We start from the raw sequence: 17351 nt of genomic DNA on the forward strand, positions 1-17351 counted from the left end.
TAATTCATCTATTGAATTTAATTGTTTTATCTCTATTTGGTTTTAGAAGTTATTTCCTAAAGTAGTTTTATGCAACTGGGCGATCATTTTTTTATTCAAAATCTAGAATTTTGAAACTTGTTTTTAACAGGTATTTTAAAAATGGAATCACCCCAAATTACTAACTGCACCTCCCACTATATCAGAAAACTCGAATACCCTTGACATTGCATCACACCGTCACTTTTTGGTATCGCTGTCACTCCGCTGTTGCACCATTGTTGCAGAGGAAGAAGAATAGAGGGAGAACGTTGCACATGAAGAAGAGAGAGAATGCTAAAAAGAACATGTCCGGAAAGCTTTTTTGGGGCACATTTTATGCAGGAGTGTTTCCAAAAACTCTTTTCAGAAAGTATTATGTTTTTCGGAAAGTTTGTTCCAATTTTGTTTTTTATTTCAAATTGCATTTCATCCGTTTCGGATATTTTGTTCTAAAAATCTTGTTCCGATTTTTTTTTTTCCAAAAGCCCATTCTTTCAGAAAGCTTGTTTGGAAAAATGTTCAAAATATGTAATTCGAAAGACACTTCTATAGAGGATAAAATAGTCATTTTCTAAATTTGAAATGGTGTGCGAAGAAATTCTGGTGTTGTTGTAGGATGTGAAGGTCGATAAATAAGTTCCTACCAAGTTGATGGGTTGATTCTTTGTGTACCTTCATAATTTCATCCTACTTTCTATGAGATTCTAGAAATTATATTAGTTAGAAAAATATACAAGTAATGTTAATTATTTTAAACAAAAAGTAAAATAGTTTATTAGTTATAATTTAAAAGATTTATTATATTTTAAAAATATTATGATGAGAAATAAGATATTTGATTAGTTATTTATCCCTAAGAAGATTTATTTTAAAAAGATAATAATATATAGTTAAAATAATTTTTTAATAGGATATTTTAAACATAACATTTTGTAATGCAATATATCAGTTTAATTATGTTTCCTTTTAACTTTAAATTTTTATTTTGACTCGATTTTGTATAATGGAAGTTACCCGAAGAATTTGGTAAGCATAATGACTGGATTTAAGATTTTCCCCCCCAAAACTATAAAATATGAATAATTTATTTTTGGGTTTAAACTCCTGTACCCCGTTAGGGGATGTGTGCCGGTTGAAAATGTAGAGGTGGTGAAAGAAGCTGCCTTCGCATTGCCTGAAATCAATCGAAATACATGATTCGGTCCTCCGGTTCCTTGAAAGCAAAAAAAGGGTTCCTTTTGCAGTTGCAGGCATGTTTTGTATCAACGGCGGCCACAGGGGAGATATACTCTAATCTGTTGCGAAGATATGCGCAGGACTCAGATTTGCTCCGTGGAAGAACAATTCACGCAAAATCAATCAAAGGGTCTATTCCTTCGACCCGTTTTCTTCAAAACCATTTGCTTAACATGTATGTCAAAATCGGAGACCTTTCTTCGGGCCTCAAAATGTTTGACGAAATGCCCAGCAGGAATGTAGTGTCTTGGTCCGCTGTCATGTCTGGTTGCGTCCAAAATGGCTGCGCTTGGGAGGCTCTTTCTTTGTTTAGCCGTATGCACCAGGAGGGAGTTACAAAACCGAATGAATTCACATTTGTTAGTGCTCTCCACGCGTGCTCTTTAAGTGAAGCTGAGAATTACGGGACTCTGCCTCACCAGATTTATTCGTTAGTTGTGCGGTCAGGATTTATGTCTAATATCTTCTTACTCAATGTCTTTTTGGCAGCCCTAATCAGACATGGTAAGTTGGCGGAAGCCATTAAGGTTTTTGAGACAAGCCCAGACAAAGATACTGTGTCTTGGAATACCATGATAGGGGGTTACTTGCAGTTTTCTTGTGGCCAGATTCCCGAATTTTGGTGTTCTATGAATCGTGAGGGTATTAGACCTGATAACTTTACATTTACCACCGCCCTCACTGGTTTGGCTGCTCTGTCTTATCTTCAAATGGGAACGCAAGTTCATGCACATCTTGTCAAAAGTGGTTATGGGGATGACCTCTGTGTGAGCAACTCACTGGCTGATATGTATATAAAAAATCATAAGTTGGTCGAGGCTTTCAGAGCCTTTCATGAGACGCCTAACAAAGATGTGTGCTCTTGGTCCCATATTGCCGCTGGATGTTTACATTTCGGGGAACCGAGAAAAGCACTTGCACTCGTTGCAGACATGAAGAAAATGGGTGTAAAGCCAAACAAATTTACCCTGACAACTGCCCTAAATGCTTGTGCGAGTTTGGCTTCCCTAGAGGAAGGGAAACAGATTCATGGCTTGAGGATCAAACTTGAAGGGGAAATAGACATTGATGTCTGTGTTGATAATGCTACTCTGGATATGTATGCAAAATGTGGATGCATGGATAGTGCATGGGGTCTTTTTCGATCAATGAACTCCCGTTCTGTCATCTCATGGACAACAATGATAATGGCGTGTGCACAGAATGGCCAATCCAGAGAAGCTATTCAGATTTTTGATGAAATGAGGGAGACAAGTGTACTGCCAAATCACATCACCTTCGTGTGTGTTCTTTATGCATGTAGTCAAGGTGGTTTTGTTAATGAGGGGTGGAAGTACTTTTCCTCCATGACTCGAGACTATGGAATCTTCCCTGAAGAAGATCACTACGCCTGTATGGTGAATATTCTTGGCAAGGCTGGACTTGTTAAAGAAGCTAAGGAGTTAATCCTAAGAATGCCAGTTCAGCCGAGTGCGCTAGTTTGGCAAACATTGCTCAGTGCTTGTCAGCTTCACGGGGATGTACAAACTGGGAAACTTGCAGCAGAACGTGCCCTAGGACGAGACCAAAAAGACCCATCAACCTATTTGTTGTTGTCTAACATGTTTGCTGAATATAGCAACTGGGATGGCGTGTTGATTATGAGAGACCTGATGGAGATGAAGGATGTAAAGAAAGTTCCAGGATCCAGTTGGATTGAAATGTGAAGTTTTTTCAGACACGGGATTTTCGACACCGACGAACAAGTTTATACAAAAGATTAGGATATCATATTCAACTCAAAACTTTAAAATAAGGACTTTACGGATCTTTCTACTTATTTACTAATTACTATTATCTAAACTTTCAACCCACATTTTAACTCTTAAAATTTTATCCTTCAAATGTGAGTAATAGGGACACTTTCCTCTCAAACCTTTCCTTGGTATTGCTGTTTTATAACCGAACATGCTTTCCCGAAATTAAAGATTTTTAATATAAAAACCTTTAAAACTTAATTTTAGTATTCTTTATCTACTTTACATTTGTACTTGTTTTTTTTATAAAATAAATTCAAAAGAATTAATAAAATAATGATAGATAATTTATTGTCAATAAATTTTTATTAAAAGTTGTTTACAGAGTCCAAAGAACCAATGTCAGATTTTTTCTAAAACAAAATATCACAAGATTCAGCACTAATAAATTATGGACAAACCTAAATCATAATTCTGTTATCAATTTAAAACTTTAAAATAATAAATTTATAAGTGTTTTTAATTATATACTAATCACCTTTCTATTATTATTTTTAGGCTTAATAGCCTTTTTATGTTCCTAGTTGTGCTTGATTTTGTCAATTTGGTCTTTAGTTTTAAAAGAGTGTCTATTTGGTCCTGATTTGAGAAATTTTGTGTCAATTTTGTCCATTCCATTAAAAAGAAACAAACGGAGTTAATAATATGATGATATGACAATTTCTTTTCAATTTTTTTTAATCTTTGGGCCACTTATTCCCTCCTGCCACGTCAGTTTTGCCTTCTCCGCAGAAACCCTAATTCCTCCACCGTCAGCCAAACCCTATCCGCCACCACCACCTTGTTGCGCTGCAACAGTGAAGTCCAAACCCTATCCAACTGTGTCACCGCCACCCACACCGTCAATGCCGCAAAGAACCTGCAACCACCACATCGTCTTTCACCATCAATGCCGCAACCACCCACACCGTGAAACCCATCCACCACCATGAACCATGTCGCATTGTCACCACCATGCCGCGTTGTCACCACTATGCCAGAAATTGCAACACGAGGTTCGAACCTACCCTTCATCATCAATCTCGCGCAACCCAAATCACCAAAAACAACATCATCTTATTTCTCACGATTAAGACCCATAAAAACCCAGAAAAATTCCCAATTTTCGAACTCCCAATTCGCGTAGAACAGAAATGAAGGCCTACCATGTGGCAACCCTTCCCCACCCAAAAATTAGGGTTTCAGATTGGGGAAGAGTGCTTCTGCCTGTTAACTCGCGAGAATTGGGTTTCGACCTTCCCATCTGCAGTGGCTATTGGTAACGTGATGGTGATTTCTAGTATGCAGGTTTGGTGATGGTGAAAATTGGTGGCGGAGCTCGCAGGTTTGATGGAGGTGCGAGATGAGCTCGTGATGGATGGTGCCTTGCGGCAGCTTTGTAGCGCAGATGGTGGTCTAATGAAGATGTTTCATGGTGGCGGCAACGCATGATGTTAGCAGCGTCGTATAGGGATGACAATTTTACCCGCGGGCACGGGTATCCGCGGGTAAAATCCGCGACGGGTAGTAACTATCCGCGGATATTTACTACCCGCGGGTAACATGTAGCGGGTATTTTAATACCCGCTTTTAAACGGGTCGGGTACGGGTAGTATACTACCCGCTCCGCGAGTATCCGTTACCCGCAAAAAATTAAAAAAAAATAATTTATATATTTTTTAATTAAATTTAATTAAAAATAAAATAAAATTATATTTTATTAGTTTAAATTTAATTAAAATTAAATTTTAATTTACATTTAATTTAATTTATATTATATATATATATTTTTTATTTTTATTTAAATTTTATTTTTAAAATGTATTAAATATTTTTTTTTTCGGGTATCTGCGGGTTTGAAAATACCCGCGGGTATTTTTTAAACGGGTACTCGATGGGTAGCGGGTCGGGTAGCGAGTACGATTTTATCCGGCGGGTCGGGTTGCGGGTAGGCACTACCCGTGCCCGACCCGACTCGTTGCCATCCCTAGCGTCGTAGCTGTTGACGACGGCGATTGTGGATGGTTCGACAGCTAAGGTTTGGTGCTTAATGGAAGTTAGGATTTCTGAAGATGGTGATGACGTGGCAGCCAAATTTATACTGTAAAATCCAATCTATAAAATCCACCTTGTAACATCCCATAATCTCACACTTGATAATTCATAATTTATATATTGTAGCATTACATTTAAGGTAACATCCCGTAATCTCATACTTGAAAATTCATAGTTGATATATATCTGTATATGTTTTAAACTCAGATTTCAACTACAAAATCCTAAATATAACTTGAATTCTTTTACTTTATTCTTCTATCTCTCTCTTCAATGGCACTGAATAAGACGACATTCCTTCATCTACTCCCATATAACGAATTATACGATCATCGCACATACACAAACACAAACAAGTAGGGTGAGCAAACATGCAACCAATCATTTATAAAACATTCATAATTACTTTGATACACTCAACAAACCTCATATAATTATGTCAGACACCCTCATACCATCATACGCATCATAGATACTCATCCCACAATACTACAATAAACACTCATCCCGATGATACGTTGATGAGCGGTCACGGGAGGTTATGCACTTGTGATGACTTCTACTTCTTCTTACAAATACACTTCTAAAATACTACATATCATCCACAAGGTTAATCCTCAACACTATGTCCAAAACCGACACATAGACCAGGGCCTCCTGCTCCTCTCACCACATAATTCATCCTTCTTTACTTAAGACTGGATGATTATTATAGTATCAGGATAACCTCCAACTACAGGATCCTCAACATCAACATATACACAAATACCATATCGTTACTGAATCTCTCCACGAGACTCATACCAGGCTCATATTCCTCAATTCACATTATATCATTACCAAATCTCCCTATAAGACTCATATCATGTTCAGATGCATAAATTCAAATCCAATATAATAAAATACAATCATCACAGAAATCATACAAAATGAATGTATAAATAAATTAACAATACTAAAATATCACTATAAATGGTCACCGGAGAAGAATCAAATGTTTGACTAATCAAACTCACCATAAACGCTAGTACATATGACTAGTCACAACTTACTGGATTTGACCAGGGCTGCTCTATGATAAGGGATGTACCAGCTCCGGTTTTTAAGATTCCTCCATCCTACCATCACAATTATAATTCATAATTCCATATCTACCACAACAACATGAATTCATTAGACATTTTCATTCCAACGAGGTATATTGTACAATAGTTTAACAGTACATAATTTGTTCAACAAGATTTAAGTTAAAAACTTGTCGAGTAGATTTCCAGGAAAGAGAGGTGCGTCACAATGGACAACTTAAGTACCAAGTCTTTCCTTAGCCAAAGTGTTCCTCAACTACTTTTAACAAATTTCTTATTTACAGATTCAAAACAACAGCATATAATATTAACACAAAAATTCAATATAAATAGATATACAGTAAGCATTAACAGTATTCACACAGAATTTCAAGACATGAATAGTAATAAAACATTACTAAATCATAATATAAAAGCTTAGAAAGGTTAGCTCCCCTACCTCTATTCCAGACTTCTCTTGCTCCGAATTTTACAAAAAAGGTAGAAGAGAGTTTGAATCCATGCTCTTGAAATTACCACAATTTTCTACCATTTAAGCTATCAAAGGTAAATATTTTTCATGGGTCTTACACACCTCAACCTCTCACTGACACGTTACCAATTTATAGTGTCATATCATTAATTCATTAACACCGTTAGTATTTTTTAACGGAAGGGATAAGATTAAGACAAAATTTACTAAATCAGAACCAAATAGACATTTTTTTAAAACCAATGACCAAATTGACAAAACCGAGTACAACTGAGGACAAAATAGGTTATTAAACCTTATTTTTATTTATTGTACAACTTTCAACTTTTATGGTGAAATCAAAGATTTAACATAAGAAAAATCTTCCTTTCACATATTTTTTTTAATTTTCAATTTGTTATTATGTCACACATCTTTTTGTAGTGAATTTGTATACTGATATTTTGTACTATTTACTAATCTCATAAGTAAATACAGGAACCAAATAAACAAAGAATGCACATCGAACTCAAAGCTAATAATCACTAAATGCAAAATTTAACAACATTTGCACAAAACTTTAAGAAAATATTGATTAAAAATGTATAAATAATAAATAAGTATATTTAATTTTATTCTCCTTTTCACTCGTACCATCTAAATGATTTCATTTTCGTTCTTTTGCTTTTCCTTTTTTTAATGCAAATAAAACATAAGAATAAAACTAAAATACATAGTTGTTTCTTAAAAGACATTTTCTTAGTTTGAGACAAAAATATAGTCATTGAAAATGTGATATGTGGTGTACAAGAGGAAGTGTGGATGCTATTCGTTTTGTTTTAAAGAGACGTGTTAAAGAAAACATTTCTTAGTGATTTTTTTTCAACAGATAATTTGAAATCATACGTTTTATTTTATATTTCTTTTAAAACTAAATTAAGGTTACAATACCAAAATGATTTATTTAAATCTAGAAGTTTGAAGAAGCAAGGATATTTTGATTGAAGATGATGATATATGTACACGGAAGAAGGTTAGGGGTTGGGGATTGTGTTGTTTGATCGTGGATTGGAAAGGGAAGAAAAGAGAAGCTAAGCAGTGATGGAAAGGGCGGCTCTGGTTCGCTGTCTGCCGTGCTCTTCGGTTTTGTGCAGAACGTACTTACACTCTCATTCTCACGCCTGTCGCCGTTTTTCCATTCCATCTTTCCCAACCTTTTCGAGACCTTCTTCATTCCTCCGCCGCCGCCCCTCCAGATTGCTTCCGTCTTCTTCCTCGCCCCCTCACTTCCGAACCTCCTCCAACCGTTTCTCTTCGTTCTCCCCTCAAGCTGTTCTTTCTCACTCTCCTTCTCCTTCTCCTTCCCCTCCCCCAGGTATCCTTCTATCTTTATCTTTCCATCCATTTCATCGTTTGGATTTTCTGTCTCAAATTCCATTGCTTCTATGTAGCCTTTCCTCAGGTTAAGGATGAAGTTGCCCTTGAATTGGGCTTTCAGAAAGTCTCCGAGGAATTCATTGCGGAATCCAAATCTAAAGCGGTGCTTTTCAGGCATATCAAGACTGGGGCTCAAGTCATGTCTGTTTCCAATGACGATGAGAATAAAGTGTTCGGAATTGTTTTCCGCACTCCTCCGTAACTCCGCTTTACCATTATCTTTCATTTGCTACAAATATTTCTTTACCATTTCAATCTACTCATTCTTCTTCTCTTTACATTCTTCTTTTCCCCAGCAAAGACTCCACCGGTATCCCTCACATCTTGGAACATAGCGTCTTATGCGGCTCGCGAAAATACCCTTTGAAAAAACCATTTGTTGAATTATTGAAAGGAAGCTTGAACACTTTCCTCAACGCATTCACCTATCCCGATAGGACATGCTACCCAGTTGCTTCCACGAATTCAAAGGTCACTTAAATGAACTTCTTTCTCCTCATTCTTCGAACCAATTATTATTTGGCTTCACACTACGTTACAGCTCAGCTATAACTTTGAAATCTTCCATCTTCCTGAACAGGATTTCTATAACTTGGTTGACGTCTATCTCGATGCCGTATTCTTTCCTAGATGTGTCGAGGACTTTCAGATTTTTCAACAGGAGGGCTGGCACTTTGAGCTCAATGATCCTTCCGAAGATATCACTTATAAAGGTTTTGTGAAACATTATTCATCTCTTTATCCTTCTGCGCACCATTTGTCCTACCTCTATTTTTGGACTCTTATGCATTTCAATAGTTTCTAAAGATGTAGTATTGGTTTTTAGGTGTTGTGTTTAATGAGATGAAGGGGGTCTACTCTCAACCAGATAATATACTTGGGCGTGCTTCTCTGCAGGCTAGTTTTTTAATGGCCTGCCCTTTCCTTATCCTCTTATTTATATTCTGTATTTTGAACCGAACTTTCCCCTTTTCCTATACTTTTTTTCTTTGCACATTTTTGAATGAAACAATTGAAAATAGTCTTTAGATGAATTTACCCCTTGTTGTCAGCATCGGGTTTTAAATTATATTGGTATTCATCGTTGCAATTTGTAAGCTCCTTTCTCTTGAACATGAAAGCATACCACATTTTCTAAATTTATTGAATTTTCCAGTTTCAATTTTATGTTACAAGTACCAATTATGAGGAATTTTGTAATTTCTTGATAATTTTGTTGATTTCATTTTATATCAGGCTCTTTTCCCAGACACTACCTATGGTGTTGACAGTGGAGGTGATCCTAGAGTTATTCCCAAGTTAACATTTGAAGAATTTAAGGTTTGTCTTGAGAATCATGTTAAATACTTGTTGCACTAATATGTAAAGTTGTTTGTTTGGTTTTAGTTGTTTGTAGCCACCAACATTGTTTGATTTATGCAGCTTAATGGGTAAAGTATACATTTTCATTTGCATTACTGTGGATCTTAGATTAGCTGCTGCGAATATTTGGTTTTCTTAATTTAAGACCTCTTTCATTTTGAACTTAACTGGCAGGAATTTCACCGCAAGTATTACCATCCAAGTAATTCACGCATATGGTTTTATGGAAATGATGATCCAAATGAGCGGCTCCGAATCCTAAATGGTACTAAGATTTAGTTTAACTTGCTCCTTAATCATACTTACTGAAAATTTGAGAAGAGTGGCATTATTGTAATGCTCTGGTAAATCCAAGTACTGACTCCTTATTAGAATAAATCAAGTATAGGGTCTAACTCTTGGTCCAAACTCCAAATACATTTACTACTTGCTATGACAATGCAAGGATATTTTTGGATGACCTTTATAGAATTGTATATGTTCTGAATATATTGTGTTTCTAATGCAAACCTCACAATATGTATTTATACTATTTTACATAATCAATTATAGTAAAACACCTAATAATTAGGAATTGATCATCCTAATTTCCTAGATTATATAACAGTTAATTTCTTACAAATGTGTAACAACTGATTACATTGTAACAACCTTGATGGAACTCTTTTAGTGCTCACAAAAGATCCTTATGTGTAATGGTCTTAGCAAAGCAAATCAGATTAAACATATTGTTATCTCTTCTAAAATTACATTACAAAAACAGAAGCCATAAAGTATAATCCGACTTACAGTAGTACAATAAAACTTTCCTTGAGCTGGTAGGTACTTTGAAATAGCAAATTACTCCTGTGTCTTTCTCTATTTTAACCACTCCACTTTCTCTATTGCAAATTACTTTACGATAGCAAATTGATGAAAATGTCTTGTAAGACATTTTCATCAATTTCCCTACCACTTTATAATATTATCCCAGATATTTAATCCTAAAAGGAAACCTGTTGTATGACATCTTTTTCCATTCACAATGCCTATAATTTACTTTACTCCAATTTCAACAAAAACCCTTTGTTTCCAAAGTTTGTCCCTGAAGTTCAAGTTTAGAGTAAATTGCTTCTCTTACTGCTTCAATAAAAAACTATAACACCTAACTAAATACAATTGGGGATCATTTTGTATGTCCGTGATAAGCACATCCAATACTAGATTAAACAAGGATTTAAGTTTGAGCCTTGATGCTATTCTATCTCAATAGGAATGTCCTGAGTTCTCCTACTAGTAGTTACCTCATCGTGCATGAGGTTCTATTGATTTCCCCTTGGAAGATTCTATTATTTTTTGTCCAAGAGCTTCCAGAATAATTACAGATATATCTATCTTTTGATTTATAGGTTTACTTTTTATATTTCTCTATTTTTTGACACTTCATTTTATACACTGTTATTTTGCTGGTAACTAAAAGAATGAACAAAATGATTTTTTGTTTCTGTTTATGATCTAATTATAGTGAGTTCAGATTTGTAGCAATAAGCCACTTACTTTTTTTCTATTCTCTGTTGTCCAGAATATTTAGACTTATTTGATTCTAGTTTGGCCTCTGAAGAATCAAGGGTTGAACCACAGACACTGTTTTCAAAGCCACTCCGGATTGTTGAGACGTATCCTGCTGGTGAAGAGGGTGATTTAAAGAAGAAGCACATGGTCTGTCTTAACTGGTTGCTCTCTGATAAGCCCTTGGACCTGGAAACTGAGCTAGCAATAGGATTTCTGGATCACCTTCTGTTGGGCACTCCTGCTTCACCACTGAGGAAAATTTTGCTAGAAAGTGGACTGGGTGATGCCATTGTTGGTGGTGGGGTTGAAGATGAACTACTCCAACCTCAATTTAGCATTGGAATGAAGGGTGTTTCTGAAGAAGATATTCATAAAGTAGAAGAACTGGTCACAAGTACACTTCAAAAATTGGCAGAGGAAGGTTTTGATACAGATGCAATTGAGGCTTCTATGAATACAATTGAATTTTCTTTGAGAGAGAACAACACTGGGTCATTTCCTCGTGGATTGTCTCTTATGCTCCAGTCCATGGTAAGATATGCTAAACTTTTTTCTGGTTGAAAATGCACATCCTTCTTCCATTAAGATTTTGTAATTGTTCTTGTTGAGAATCAGAATAATATATTTTGTTTATTTTAGGGGAAAGAATATCCTTGATTCATGCAAAATAAATGTAATGAGTCTGCGGAAACTCATTAGTTGTGTATTCATACACATGGTATTCTGTCCAATGTATTTGTGTTCTTTGTTGTAACTGTTTTGATTTTAATTTGTAGGGTAAATGGATTTATGATATGGATCCCTTTGAGCCATTGAAGTATGAGAAGCCTCTTGAAGGTCTAAAATCTAGAATATCAAAGGAGGGCTCTAAGTCTGTTTTTTCTCCTCTAATAGAGAAATTCATCTTGAACAATCCACATAAAGTTACCGTGGAAATGCAGGTTCGTTATTACATATCATAGGCTTGAAAAACTTGGGGTGAAAGCCATTTTTCATCCAATATTCCTTGGTCATTATTGATGGCATTCATTCCTTTTCAGCCCGATCCTGAAAAAGCTGCTCGTGAGGAAGCCACTGAGAAACAGATATTGCAGAAAGTTAAAACTAGTATGACAGCAGAAGATCTGGCAGAGTTGACCCGTGCTACACATGAGCTTCGTCATAAGCAGGAAACCTCTGACCCACCAGAAGCTTTAAAAACTGTTCCTAGCCTTTCTCTACAAGATATTCCTAAAGAACCTATTCGTGTTCCCACTGAGGTTTATCACTACTTCCCCTTCAATGAGAGATATAAATGTTTGCTTTATGATCTGTAGAGATTCACAAGAACCTGCTTGCTTAATGTAGGTTGGGGATATCAATGGTGTAAAAGTTTTGCAACATGATCTTTTCACCAATGATGTTCTTTACACTGAAATAGTATTCAACATGAATTCATTGAAGCAAGAGCTTCTTCCATTAGTGCCACTGTTTTGGTAATTATACAGCCTCTTCAAGTTGTTTTAAATTTTATTTCCATTCTATAGCTCCTAATATTTATTTGTGAAGTTAATTTATTTCTTGGAAACCATATTCAATTGGTTGACTAGTTATATTATCATTAAGCTTCCTCGGTCTAGAGCTTAGTTATCAAAATCCATGCATGGACACTGGTTTGTGCATGAACAGTATTCCTGCTAAATTTTGCCATATCTTCTTTGGATTTTATTTTTACTCTTATACAATGTTTTTTATCCTTATAACTTTTATTATCATTATTATAATTATTGGAGTATCATAACAGTAAATTGACCAATATTATTTTATTATATTACTAAAATAGTTAAAGATAAAAATAGTAATGGTATTATAAAGTTTTAATGTTGTAAAATAGTATTTTTTATGCCACAGCATAGTAAAATTTATATAATATATTTTATCTAGATAAATTTCAATAATTATTTTTATGTAACAAATGTTATATTTTGCATTAAATCTTCCTAGGCTGCTCAGTGAGATTCTGATAATTGGCCTTTAGTCCTTGACTTTTTCAGATTATTATTAAGTGCTTGTTTGAAAAAAAAAAGTTGCCCTTGAGGTCAATTGCCGTATCCCCAGGGTCAGCCCGTGTTACTATTATGTTCAGTGCTTGAGAAAGTGGGAATATCCATTTTGAAGCCCCTTAAACGACAATTCAAACTTAGTTCCTAACTTTGCAAAAATGTCATTCCTTTTGGCCTTGGAGTAAGTAAAAAATGAGGCGGAGAAGGACTAGAATGACTTCTTACAATGTCTTGGACTAATTGAAAGTTTAGATAGTTAAGAGACTAAAGTGTTTAACACTTACATCGAAATAGCTAATCTAAGGATTTATCAATCTTTGTCTTCCCTTTTGATGTTTGATTCTTCAATTCCTCTTCGTAATTATGTGTATATCAAAATCAACAGCATCAACTTTGAAAGATAAATAATATAAAGCTCTATTGTCAGTAACTCTCATGTTATTTTTGACAGCCAATCATTGTTAGAGATGGGAACGAAGGACCTGACTTTTGTCCAATTAAACCAATTAATTGGGAGGAAAACTGGAGGAATATCAGTTTATCCATTCACATCATCAGTGCGGGGCAAGGAAGATCCATGTAGTCACATGGTTGTTCGAGGCAAAGCCATGGCTGGATGTGTTGAAGACCTTTATGACTTGGTACTTTTATTTATATAAAAGTTTCTAATTTCAACACACTAAATTAGCCTAGAATTTTTAATTGTGGTCATGCAAATCCTAAATGCTGCTGCTCTAGGTTAATTCTGTTCTTCAAGATGTCCAATTTACAGACCAACAGCGTTTCAAACAATTTGTTTCCCAGAGTAGAGCAAGAATGGAGGTAATTAGTGAAAATTTTCATGTAAAGGGAGCACAACAATGATAAGGTCACAAGCCCCTATACTAATTATCTATATTGTGCTTTTGTCTATTGTCAGAATCGGTTAAGAGGAAGTGGTCACGGAATTGCAGCTGCAAGGATGGATGCAAAACTAAATGCATCAGGTTGGATGTCAGAAAAGATGGGAGGTCTAAGGTTGGCAAATCTATATACTCTTGTGACCTACTGCAAGGGTGCATATATAAATAATTGTGTTATTATATCCATTATTGAAGCTGCTTTAGGGTTTGGAACTCCTTCAGTTTCCCCAGACCTATATTGTCTGGCCATTGTTGTTTTCGCCATGGTGGGTGGATTACTGGATCAGAGTGTTGTGCTCTATACCATGTAGTTTAGGAGAAGGATAGGTAGAATTCAAACTAGTAGATAAGGGGATAAAAATATAAGACTGAGATTTAGATGAATGTGATCTTATATGTCCCTAGTTTCTAAAAGAATTATTTAAATTTTTGAAAGAGAAAGTCCTAACAACTTTGACACTACTATTATATGTTAAAGGTTTGAAATTTCATGATTGTCCCTTTTACTCTACTTTTTATTATTGAAACAGAACTGAGTATAATTCCTGTTGTATACCTATATATTAATTGATTATTCTTTCCAGTTACCTTGAATTCCTCCAAACTCTTGAAGAGAAAGTTGATCAAGACTGGGCTGATATCTCATCTTCTCTTGAGGAAATTCGCAAATCTATATTTTCCAAACAAGGCTGCTTGGTAAATGTCACTGCTGATAGGAAAAACCTTGCAAACGCTGAGAAAGTTGTGAGCAAATTTGTTGATCAGCTTCCCACTAGCTCTCCCATTGCAACAACTCCTCGTAATTTTAGATATCCATTGACAAATGAAGCTATTGTGATTCCTACTCAGGTAATCTAATATAATGTTATGCTTTATGTTTATTTCTGTCACTCAGGTAATATAATATAATTTTAGGCGTTAATTTTTTTCATTTTTCCCTGTTGTCTTTAATTTGTTTCTATCAGCATAACACGGTGGTTCTTCTATAGGTTAATTATGTCGGAAAAGCAGCCAACATTTATGATGTTGGTTATCAGTTTAATGGGAGTGCATACGTTATTTCCAAATATATTAGCAATACATGGTTGTGGGATCGGGTACGTGTCAGTGGTGGAGCTTACGGAGGCTTCTGTGATTTTGATACTCACTCAGGCAAGTTGAACTATATTTAACATTAGAAATAATTATTGAAATAATTTAATTTTTATATAGGCAGTGCAACTTTTATACTATCAGACAATAGGAAACGATTTAGGTATGACTCAACTAATTTACCATTTATTTCAATCTGCCATTGGATGAATGTAAAAAATATTAACTCTGTCTCTGTAGTCTAATTAAATTCCTTTTAAAAAAACATCCCTGTAATTTTACCTTTTTCTGCTTCTAGGAGTGTTCTCCTTCTTATCTTATCGTGATCCCAATTTGCTGAAGACACTTGATGTATATGATGGAACTGGTGACTTCTTAAGAAAACTACAAATAGATGACGACACTTTGACAAAAGCCATAATTGGAACCATTGGGGATGTAGATGCTTATCAACTTCCGGATGCCAAAGGTTATAGTAGGTATGTCTATGAGATAGTTGATGCTTTCGAAGCCTGTTTTCTATGGATATTTGATTCTTTTGCCACTCCATGACCAAACCAGAGACTGGACCAGACACAAATACACTCCAAGCAAAGATTACTTGCTGAATTATTAGTAGTTGCGTCTAAAATGTGCAATTATTGTTTTCATTTAATTTGCAGTATGTTGCGGTACTTACTGGGTATCACAGAGGAAGAAAGACAAAGAAGACGTGAAGAAATATTATCTACTAGGTGAACACGTAATCTTTACTCTTTACGAATACTTGATCATTTGATCTGTGGCTAATGATGAAGCAGAATAATGTATCTGATCCCAAAACGTTTTTCTGAATTTGGAATCAATGAAAGTTTGAACACAGCTGATTTTCTGTGTCGTTGGTGCTCCACAGACTAGTCTCCGTAAATGTGTTGTTTAAGACATTTCTTAAATATTAGGTTATGCCTCATTGTTGCCCTTGAATTCTGGCATTCACTTGTAAAAGTACTAGAGAATAAAAAAATATGGATCTTTTTGCAGATAAATTCCATGTATACCTGGGCAACTTGGTGATACGACTTCTGTACTGAACTTAATTCTGACCTTTGAAACCATTTGTTGTTCTTATATTGTTTTATATTTCTGCCAGTTTGAAGGACTTCAAAGATTTTTCGGATGTAATGGAAGCAGTTAAGAACAAAGGAGTTGTGGTTGCAGTGGCATCTCCAGAGGATGTAGACGCTGCTAAAAAGGACCGTCCCGATTTTTTTCAAGTGAAGAAAGCCCTTTAGTTTCGGGATTGATTCTGTATTGATTAGAAATTGTATTTTTTGTCATGATTTCCTCTAATTTAGAATATAACGTTATAGCCCGTCCAAGATCCTTGATCAAGAAATTCTCTTCCCCACCGGATAAAAGAGGACTACTTCATTATTTTGTCCCTACGATTATACAACTTCTCAAAAGCCCTTCTTAGTGCTCACGTTTCCGTTCTTGCTGTTGTTTTTCTACCAATTGTTTAGTAAATTGAATGTTTTTAATCAACAGAAATACTGACCGACTGAACCTTACTGAAAATTACAATTCTTTTCTAGGTTTAGTGGTATAAAATGGGATAGAAATGGTTAACAGGATGTGATGTTAACGGTTGAGAAGAGAAACCAATATGATGAGTTTCATGTGGTGCTTTTCTTCGATTCTTTGGAGATGAATCTCCAATTAATGCTTCTCCCTTCTGTTTTCTACACAATTTCTAGTTGCTGGCCAAAGTTGTTTTGGATTAGGAAAATGTTCCTTGCACGTCACCAGAAATGAAAGAGGATTGTATGCTATTTCAAAAGACACCTAAAACTGAATCTCTTTTTGCTCCAGGTTACAGCTTTACAATCTTTCAGTTTCTTTTTTGTGAAGTTATGCTGACAACACTGCGACTAGTTCTAAGTTCCATATAAAATATTTTGTTACATACACAGTTCCGTGGATAATAATTAAGATGTGACGCATGATAATTTGATAGAATGGGATATTCTGCCTTTTCGTGTGAAAGGTTTCTGTAGATAATGAGATTCAATTACGGAAAGAAACTGATTCATCGTTTTATATTTGTGCGATGAGGTGATAGATTTTAATGGAAATGTGGGTAATTGAATATTAAATATTTAGAGTATATTAAATGTTCTTGAGCTAGTATCTCATTTCTTATAAATTGGCTAGTAAGATCTTGTGCGTGGAATGGGGGAGTTGCCGCCGGAGAGAGGAAAAAGATGGTGGGAAGAAGAAAGGAGAGAAGACGGTGGAGAGAGAAAAGTGCGGATGGAGAAGGAAAAAGATGATGGAAATAAGATGATGTCAGGTGCAGGGAT

The 17351-nt window shown here is 35.3% G+C and overlaps 2 protein-coding genes across 2 annotated transcripts; both read left to right on the forward strand.

Moving 5' to 3' along the window:
* The first annotated feature begins 1093 nt into the window (after positions 1-1093).
* Positions 1094-3066, forward strand: LOC124847471 (pentatricopeptide repeat-containing protein At2g13600-like). The gene has a single exon (XM_047324970.2). The coding sequence runs from the start codon at positions 1215-1217 to the stop codon at positions 2961-2963; it is 1749 nt and encodes a 582-aa protein (XP_047180926.1). The 5' UTR covers positions 1094-1214; the 3' UTR covers positions 2964-3066.
* A 4547-nt stretch (positions 3067-7613) lies between these two features.
* Positions 7614-16471, forward strand: LOC124820046 (presequence protease 1, chloroplastic/mitochondrial-like). Its single transcript, XM_047291673.2, has 19 exons — positions 7614-7998; positions 8075-8258; positions 8357-8531; positions 8641-8773; positions 8887-8957; positions 9297-9380; positions 9597-9687; positions 10984-11504; positions 11750-11914; positions 12014-12232; positions 12321-12448; positions 13467-13656; positions 13754-13837; positions 13935-14032; positions 14502-14766; positions 14907-15069; positions 15308-15488; positions 15672-15743; positions 16139-16471. The coding sequence occupies exons 1-19, from the start codon at positions 7725-7727 to the stop codon at positions 16278-16280; spliced, it is 3240 nt and encodes a 1079-aa protein (XP_047147629.2). The 5' UTR covers positions 7614-7724; the 3' UTR covers positions 16281-16471.
* The last annotated feature ends 880 nt before the right edge of the window (positions 16472-17351 follow it).

The sequence above is a fragment of the Vigna umbellata genome, chromosome 10, assembly GCF_029865625.1.
Source record: "Vigna umbellata cultivar VRB3 chromosome 10, Vumbellata_1.0, whole genome shotgun sequence".
NCBI lineage: Eukaryota > Viridiplantae > Streptophyta > Magnoliopsida > Fabales > Fabaceae > Vigna > Vigna umbellata.